The sequence below is a fragment of the Protobothrops mucrosquamatus genome, unplaced genomic scaffold (genome assembly GCF_001527695.2).
Source record: "Protobothrops mucrosquamatus isolate PMUCROS unplaced genomic scaffold, P.Mucros_1.0 scaffold5897, whole genome shotgun sequence".
Taxonomy (NCBI): domain Eukaryota; kingdom Metazoa; phylum Chordata; class Lepidosauria; order Squamata; family Viperidae; genus Protobothrops; species Protobothrops mucrosquamatus.
Window position 1 is genome coordinate 3,403 of NW_015391739.1, and position 9,504 is coordinate 12,906.

General features: G+C 36.9%; 1 protein-coding gene across 1 annotated transcript in view; it reads right to left on the reverse strand.

Annotated features, from left to right (window-relative positions):
• Positions 1 to 3,539: 3,539 nt before the first annotated feature.
• LOC107299998 (F-box/LRR-repeat protein 17-like) overlaps positions 3,540 to 9,504 on the reverse strand; it is an 11,885-nt gene continuing 5,920 nt past the window's right edge. Inside the window, exons 3-4 of the mRNA XM_015829342.2 lie at positions 7,252 to 7,509; positions 3,540 to 3,716 (exon numbers count right to left, since the gene is read on the reverse strand). Coding sequence (XP_015684828.2) covers positions 3,540 to 3,716; positions 7,252 to 7,509 — 435 coding nt within the window. The remainder of the gene's footprint in view (positions 3,717 to 7,251; positions 7,510 to 9,504) is intronic.

Below are 9,504 nucleotides of genomic sequence, written 5' to 3' on the forward strand. Positions count from 1 at the left end.
TACAATTCCTTAAGTCAACTTGGTAGGAAACACTGAATCAGAAAGGCAGTGATTTTCTTTGAATCAGAAGTAGAAAAGATAACATAACTAAATGTACGCAATGGTTTACTTTAGATGTAATAATCCAAGATATATTGTCATGAGAATAAACCTCACAGCTCAAGCACTTGGTCTTCTCTTTGTTGGAAATGAGTTGAGATGAAGATTTCTAGGTTTATTTTTCAATAAAGTATAACTTCTTTGATATTGATTTATTTCAATTTTGATTAGTTATGTGAGGAGATAGAGATACATGTAGGTGTCAGTTCCTAAGAAACACAGAGACATGGGCCTAACAATTTCAAAAAATGTGGCTTTCTGCATCTGGTGGCACTTTAGTTAAAGTGGAAACCCTAGAGACCAGGGGTGTCAAACTGGTGGCCCACAGGCCAGATGCATCATCACAGGCCATGCCCACCCCGCCTCCGCAAAGCACAATATGTCATGTGACAGATCGAGTTTGACACCCGTGTTATAAACACTTAAAAGACACTTACTTGGTGTCTTATAGAGGTGAAAACTTACTATATTTTAAAATGGCAGCTTTAACAACATTATCACAGAAATCCACAAGGTCAGAAAAATTAGAGCTAAAAACTTCAGGGGTCCCATGGATTGCCCACTCAACTTATATCATGATTCATTTATTATCTATTAACATAAGCATAATTTCAGTGCAAGAGAACTACAAAAAACAAAATTCATATACAATAGCTATACTTTTTATACTATGCCAAGCAAATAAAGGAGTATCTGATTAAATCTTCTATTCTGAAATATGGATACTTATATTATACATACACATCTGGTTCATATTGGATAATTTCCAAGTTTAGTTTTTCAATTAAATTAAACTTTTTACAGAAAACAATTCTCACAGAAAAATAAAACTGGTTAAGTGGAAGGCAATTAAATGGCAACAAATTTCTCTGTCTGTCTGTCTATCTATCCATCCATCCTTCACTCATTCATTCACTTATTTATGCATGCATTCATCCCTTCATCTATTTATCAAAGGTGACTCTGGGTGACTAACAAGTATAAATAAGAATAAATAAAAACAAAAAAATGTATCTGAGGAGCCATCTAATCCTGATGGGATTAGCCCAACTCACTCCTTTCATTCCAGCCAAAAAGGCCTATTTTGGATCCCATCTGCCAAATAATTTTAATTGGCAGGATCTAGGAAAAGAGCCTTTTCTGCTTGTTGGCAGACCAATGGGAACTTTGTTGGTGAGATCCATTTCCACAGGAACAGCCTGAAAACATGGCTCTGCCACCTGGACTGGGACTCCAATAGTGGCCAGCTACATTGGGGGTGGCTGATGGGATAGAGAAGATAACCACTCGCAGGTTGCCCATCATCTTGGTTTTTAACTTTTCTGTAGGATCTAATCTGAGTCAGCCACTAAAACCAGAGGTTTAGTCTTCCGAGCTTTCGGACTTGTGCTGGAGCCCATCTTCAGGGAACTTCTCTCTACCAGAATGTGTGCTTTGGGCTATTCTATGCATAGTATTTATGTGGTGCCTAGTTATCTGTAGCTTTTTAATTGATTGGGGTGTTAATGGAGTACATGTTAAGTGCATTTGGTCAGCCAGTTGTGAATAAATCTGGTGCCAATACTACCTAACCCACATTTTTCTATCTTATCAAGTAGTAGGTGGTGGTCTACTTTATCAAATGCCTTACTAAAGTCCAAGTAAATTATATCCACATCATTTCTCTGGTCCAATAATTTTGTCACTTTGTTAAAGAAATGCAATAAGATTTGTCTGGCATGATCTGTTTTTTGACAAACCCATGTTGGCTTCTGGTTATGACTTTGTTTGCCCCTAAGTGTTGCAGATTCGTTACTTGGTTATCTTTTCCAGCATCTTTCCAGGTATTGATGTCAGGCTGATAGGTCTGTGTTTCCTGTTTTCCCCCCCTTTTTTGATGATGGGAACTACATCAGTCCTTTTCCAGTCCTCTGATAGTTCCCAGTGCTCCAGGATCTGTAAAAAATATAGTTCAGGGGTTCCGAGACCACATCTACCAGTTCTTTCAGAACTTTGGGGTGTAATCCATCTGGTCCTGATGATTTGAATTTGTCTACAGTGGATAAATGTTCTCTTAACATTTTCTTGCATATTTTGACTTGTATTCCTAATGTCTTTTACAATATTGTTTTTGATAGATTGGACTGTTTTTTTCCCTTTTGTGTAAAGACAGATGCAAAAAAGGAATTAATCAGTTCTGCTTTCTCCCTTCTTGCCATTTTCTCCCATTAATGGACCAATTGTTTCCTTGACTTTTTTTCTTGTTTTTTCATGGTGAAATAAGTTTTTTTTTTGTTATTTTTGACTTTTCCCACAAATCTTAGTTGATTTTGAGCCTTAGCTTTCCTGACTTCATCATGTTGCTTCCTTGCACTGCCAAGTCCTCAGCTCCTAAGTATCTGATAAGCTGGTTGTAAATCAGCACTCCTTTTGATTGACAAGGGCCCGTTTCCCAGGCTTCAATAATTTCCCTGGCTATCTTTATACCTGCTTGGTCAACAATCTTAATAGCAGTGAAACTGAATGTATGTCTTTGTTCATTGCAATGTGAGGCTACCAATGAGTTTGGCTCTCCTCATCTGATCACTCGCTTGTGTTTCTGCAATCTGGTGGTTAGCTTCCTCCTACATAGTTACAGGGGCAATCCATGCATGGGATCTGATAGATTACATTAGAATGCAGATTACATTAGACCGTAAAAGCTGCGTTCTATTGCTTCTGAAATGTTTTTTATGTATGGCAGAGTGTGCCATACAGTTGGTCTTATACCTTCTTTCTTCCTTTCTTTCCCTTGCGTATTGCACAGGCATCTTGTAATAAATTCTGCCTGAATTGTTCATAGATGCCTGTCCTTAGTTGTTTAGCTTGCTGTAGGTTCTCACGCTGCCATATAGTGTTCTGACACAACTCTTTTTGTGTGATAGCAGATGGTTACTGTTGAAACTAAGAATGCATGGAGTGTGGGGGCCTTGTTTGACAAACCGTGTTTTCTAGCTTACCATTTTCCTGCCTATTGACAAGCACATCTAAAAACAATAACTGTCTACTCATTTCTTTATTGTGAATTGTATATCTGGGAAGATAGAGTTCAGTAGGGTATGAAAGTTTTTCAGTCCATTTCTTTTGATGATGACATACATTGTCATCCGCGTATATTCAACATTCATGATTCTATTTTAAATTTTAAATATGACCATGTTGCTATCCTAAAGTTCTAAATAACTGAACATGTTTACAAGTTTACTTTATTGCATTGTAATATGGAAATGTGAAAAAATAAGAGAATACAGCAAACTATTAGACCATTTTTCAAAAGGGAGATATTTCACAAACTCCTTTACTGCCAGGATAGTTTCCTGCAAGAAATTACTGCTGGTGCAATCAACTGATATTTTCAAAATCTTCCAGCCAAAGAATTTATTGAGAATCAGGCTAATGTAACTTATAAATCCTTGTATAGTTTAGAGGGACAATTTCAATTTAAAGGTATAGCAGAAAATACTTACTAATTTGTTTTCCTGCATGTATATTCTCCGTAACTTCAGGCACCCTTTAGCTATAATGGTCATTCCTTCATCTGAGATCTTGTAACACTGCCCAAAGTGAATGTCTTTCAATTCTCTGCATTCTGAGCCCAACTATAAATGAAGTTAAAATCTGCATTAACAACAAACTTTAAACCATTTGTATTCTACTAATTACCATAGAACTACCAAAACAATTTACAAGGATAGGAAAACATCCAGCAACAAAAAGAATTTCACTGAAAACATTACATTTAGCAACATGTATGTTTTTGCCTATATGCATATGCACATTAGATGGTTAGATAATGAGATTTTAATAATGTTTTAGCAGCATATTGGCCTCAAAACATTAACTTCTATTACAGTAATCACTGCAGTGCTTCAGAAGTTCACAGTGACTCTGATTTTCTACAATCATAAAAGAATCAGGCTTATTATATTAACTATACACTTAATATGATCTTTAGAAATTGTTTTCGAAGTTACTTCCAAGAATAATAATAATAAGTTCTTAATAATAATAATAAGTTCTTCATACAACATTTAAAGCCGTGGCATCTGATAAAGCCATCAGTTCTACCAACTTATTGGTAATCAGTATATAAAACTATAAATATAATACTAATGTTGCATACAGATGTTTCAGCTTCCATTAAGAATTCACAGTGCTATAGTTTTTTTAATTAACCTCTGTAGAAGGTAAATAGTAATACTTCTTACTAAGTGAATAATAATGCTCTTTTACAACTGGAGCTGGCAAAAATATTACTACCCCAGATAGAAATAAATTAATACTGTGTATCTTTCCTTCAGACAAAATAGAACTCCATTCAAAACTAACTATATATTATTGTCCATAGCAGTAAGCTTTTTAACCAGTACAATTTCAATGTTTTTAGGATTTAGGTTAAATTTCAAAAGCCTCTTCATAGATGCATCCAGAACTGAATGCAGTTACCTTTCACAAAGTAGAGATATGTATCATAAGTGAGAATTAAATAATAGCTTTAAGCCAACGAAGTAGTGAAATGAAAGTTGAGAATATGGAAGGTATATAAGAAGTATAACATATAGCTTATTGCAAACCTAAATTTAACAAACCCTGAAGAGATCAAATGTATTTTCTATTCAGAAAAAGACAACTTTTAAAAATGTACTTCTATTATAAGATGCATTACTTTGGGTGCTTTTAGGAAAAGGGAAATTTGAAATGTAAATTTTGTTTTCAAACCAAGAGTCATTTTATTCAATTCACTCAAAATAATTCCCATTTTACACTGGTAAAATAATAGCAGATCACAAAACAAAGTAAAAGTTATTCAACTTGTATCTTGTTACTGTCTTCTCTAAAAAGACAGGGAAGTTATAAAGAGCAGGATGAAAAAGCAATTTGAAGACTGATTTTGAAAGAAACATGGTCAGAGAATATTCATTTAATGTGAATAACATTAAATTCCACATTCAAGGCCTCTTGCATAATGGGAAGGAAAACACTGATGGTCTGCTCAAATCTCTTGTTATTTTTCAGAAACCATGGACACCAGTGAAGTGTTAAAGTAGCATATGACTAGAACTGGACAAATGTCACTATCTTCAAAAGCAAGTTTGGGCAGAATTACAGGTCAACCAATGTGAGTTAAATAAATACCTTGAAATATTATACTGCAAACTGATGTATAAACACCAAAAATCAGTATGGAATGGATAAAACCAAGTATTATCAACTAATCTTATCTCATTATTTATTTGTACCCTGTCTTTATTATTTTTACCAATAATTCAAGGCAGCAAACATATCCAACACTGCTTCGTCCTTTCCCCCCACAATATAACCATGATAAGATAAAGAAATGGAATAAAACTGCTATTTAATAGAGCATCATGATCTATTCTAGCCAACGTCTATCCACTGCAGGATGAAGGTCTCTTCTGCATGTTTCCAACCAATACGGTCCTGAGCTTTCTTTTGCCAATTGGGCCCACCATACTTGCTGATGTCGTTGATCCATCTTGTTTTATGTCTCTTTTGTGGACGCTTTTTATCAAGTGGAATCCATTCTATGACTGCCTTAGTCCACCTGCCATCATTTCTTCTTGCTATGTGACCAGCCCATTTCCATTTCAATCTTTTTACTCTCTTGATGATATTGTATACTTTTGTTTGTTCTCTAATCCATGTGCAGGTCTTTCTATCTTGTCTTGTGATGCCAGGCATGTATCTTTCCATGGCTATTTGCATCACTTGTAGCTTTTATATTGATTTGAATTTAATAAATACAAATACAAAAATATGCTCTTAAGAATGAAAATGGTGGCACAGTAATTAGAATGCAATTGTAGGCTAATTCTGCCCACAGCCTAGAGTTCAATTCTGACAAGGCTTAAGGTTGACTCAGCCTTCCATCCTTCCGAGGTCGGTAAAATGAGGACCCAGATTGTTGGGGGCAATAGGCTGAAACCACCCAGAGAAGGCTGTAAAGCGCTACTTGACAGTATATAAGTCTAAGTGCTATTGTTAGTGCTATTGCTAAAATCAAAGGCACATATATATATCATGGAAAATATCTGGCATGTTTGTGAATATCTTGGAATTATAACTGATTGGTAATTGGAGGAATGAAGATGTGATATGGCAGCAAAAAGGATAAATGCAATTTTTAGGTTGCATTAACAAAAGTATAATTTCCAGGCCATATGATTTTATCTTTCCACTCCATTATGCAGGCTCTCTACCAGGTTCTGGGCATTTATTTTAATTAAATTAAAATAATTTCTCACTTTCTCAATAATTATAATTTATGTAAATAAAATCTTGAAGAATGATTCTGCCAAAAAAAAACTAATTTGCTTATATATTTGCTTTAAAACAGTAGTTATAAAAATTGAAATATTATGTAAAATATAAATTAATCCCCAATTTATTTATCTTGAAAACATCTGACTTACCTCACATACCTGAATAATTCAAGACTATTTGTCTAGATTTTGCTCCTTGGTTGTAATTGAATTTAGCAATTGAAAAAGTTTTCCACGCACTTGTAAACTGAGATGAACACAGCTCTGAAGATTACTACTAATAGCATTGTCTGCCTATTCCAATTTATAGTGTAACCAGGAAGAATGACAGACTTTCATATCAAAGAAATAAGATTTAGGTATAGAATTTTATGGTGTGTCTGCAAACTTAAATAATTGTCCACAGACAGCAGTATCTCACACTCTGCCTTATCTAGTTCAGTAAGTTTACTTTTAGAATGTCTTCTGGAACAAATACAAAATTCTAAGACTGGAAAAGACAGGGCATCCTTGATATAATTCATAGTACATATATATTAAAGAGTAAGTAATCCCTCATGATGTAGGAGGCAATGTTATCCAATGTTCAAAATACTGTGAGAACCTGCAAGAAATCACAACTTATTTCAAAAGTTTCCAAAATGCCATATTAAATTTTTTTAGTAGCATGCAAAGTACTAATAACTGTTGGATTTTGCATATTTTGAATTAATTAATTAATTATATACAAAGTTTAACAGAACTTAGATGGTCCCATATAAAACTATCAACAGCTGAATTCTAAATACAGTATATTTAGAATTATCTAAAGGCACATACAGCGGAACTTAACTGGTATGAAGAAACTTACCTGCTTAAGTCCTTCATCAGTAAGACGATCTTGGTTGCCAACATGAATTTTCTGAAGCTGAGGACATTGTGAGGCAACAGCAGATAGAGATGTATCAGACAGCTGTTTACACCGATATGCAGTATATTTTAGAAGTCCGGGACATTTAGATGCTAGCATACATACACCAGTATCTGTCACATTACGACAATCAGAAATGTTGATTTCAGTTATATTCTGGCTTCGTGATGCAATTCTTTCCAGTAATTCATCAGTGACCTGTCAAATGATAGCCAATATATAACATTACACTTGTCTTTATCAAAAATTATACAAACAAAACCACATGATAATGTCAACAAATATATAATTTCTGACTTTAGAACTAACTGCTTGGTACTTCACTGTAAATTCCTCTTTTATGTAGGAAAAAGCAGTTTTTAGATAATCTGCATTTAATCCTTTTAGAGCAAGATCCTGTATTAGCTTGTGACATGAAGAATTAAAATTGCTATTATATAACATTGTACATAGAAACATTTCCAACTCCCTATAACTTATGTCTAACTTTCACACAAACACCTCAAAAATTCTAGTTCTCAACATAGATGTCTAAGACTGAGCACTTATGCAGACCTCCAAAACTAGTACTTGCACTAAGAAATATTACTTTTGCACTAAAAACAATCCCTTGCACTATGCCAACATTCAAGCAACCAGGATCTAAGCTTTTGTCTGGAACAACAAAAAAAGTCCATGTCATGAGTTTGTTTACAATGTCCCAATATACCGTATATTCCGGCGTATAAGACGACTGGGCGTATAAGACGACCCCCAACTTTTCCAGTTAAAATATAGAGTTTGGGCTATACTCACTGTATAAGACTACCCCTGTTCCAACGCACACCAAATAAAAATTAAAAAACATCAGATTTGATTTCAATATGGTAATTTTAATTCAAATGCTTATGACATGCAGGTACNGTGGATTAAACTTTTCCTAATTCATTCTAAAGCTGAAAGGAAGGATAAGACAATAAACCCATGGGAGCTGCCATGCTGTTTGTTTTCTAAGCCAGGGCTTTTCAACCTTTTCACCGATTGTACCACTTTTAGAATATGGCAACATTCAAGTATCACCAGTCACCCAGCAAGGTGTCAAAAGCTAGATGACAAAAAAAAAAATGGAAAAAAGTGATAAAGTACAGGTAGTCCTCAACTTACACAAGTTTGCTTGGTGACTGTTCAAAGTTACAACGGCACTGGAAAAAGTGACATATGACCATTTTTCACACTTATGACCACTGCAGCATCCCCAGGGTCATGTAATTTACATTTGGATGCTTGGCAACCGATTCTTATTTATGATGGTCACATTGTTCCAGGGTCATGGGATCACCTTTTGCAACCTTGTGACAAGCAAAGTTAGTGGGGAAACCAGATTCACTGAACAGCCAGCCATGTTACTAATTTAATCTCTCTCCTTCTTTCTCTCTCTCCCTCTCTTTCTTTCTCTCTCCCTTTCTCTTTCCCTCTCTCTCTTTCTTTCTCCCTCCCTCTCTCTTTCTCTCTCCCTTTCTCTCCCTGACTCCTTCTTTTTCTCTCTCCCTGTCTCCCTTTCTCTCTCCCTCTCCCTCCTTCTTTCTCTCTCTCTCTCTCCCTGTCTCCCTCTTTCTCTCTCCCTTTCTCCCTCTCCTCTTTCTCTCTCTCCCTCTCTCTATTTCTCTTTCCCTCTTTCTCTCCCTCTATTTCTCTCTCCCTCTCAAAGAGCCTTAAAATCCTTAAAGGTTATGCTTGGACGGAAGACTTTTTCTTTTACAGATGGGGTGGGTGGGCCTGACATTCGCGCGCAGGCAGGACCCCGCCCGCCGAGCCACCGCTTCCCCATCGCCCTCCACGCCAGCCTGCTCCGTCTCCAGACCTCCCAGCTGACGGGCGCAGATCCGGGGGTCGCCAGCTGACGGGCGCAGGAGTTCGGCGCTGCAGCAGCCTCCCTTCGCCCTCCGCACCGGCCAAAGTGTTGCCTGACGTTCCGGCCGACGGGCACAGGTCTGGGGGTCGCCAGCTGACGGGCGCAGGAGGTAGGTGCCGCCGCGGCCTCCCAGCCGCTTGCTTCTTCGCCTGGAGCAGTTGCAAGGGCTTGCATGGTCCCCAAGGGCCGCTGACGCGCTCCCCACCGCCGGCGACCATGCAAGCCCTTGCAACTGCTCCAGGTGAAGAAGCAAGCGGCTGGGAGGCCGCGGCAGCGCCTACCTCCTGCGCCCATCAGCTGGC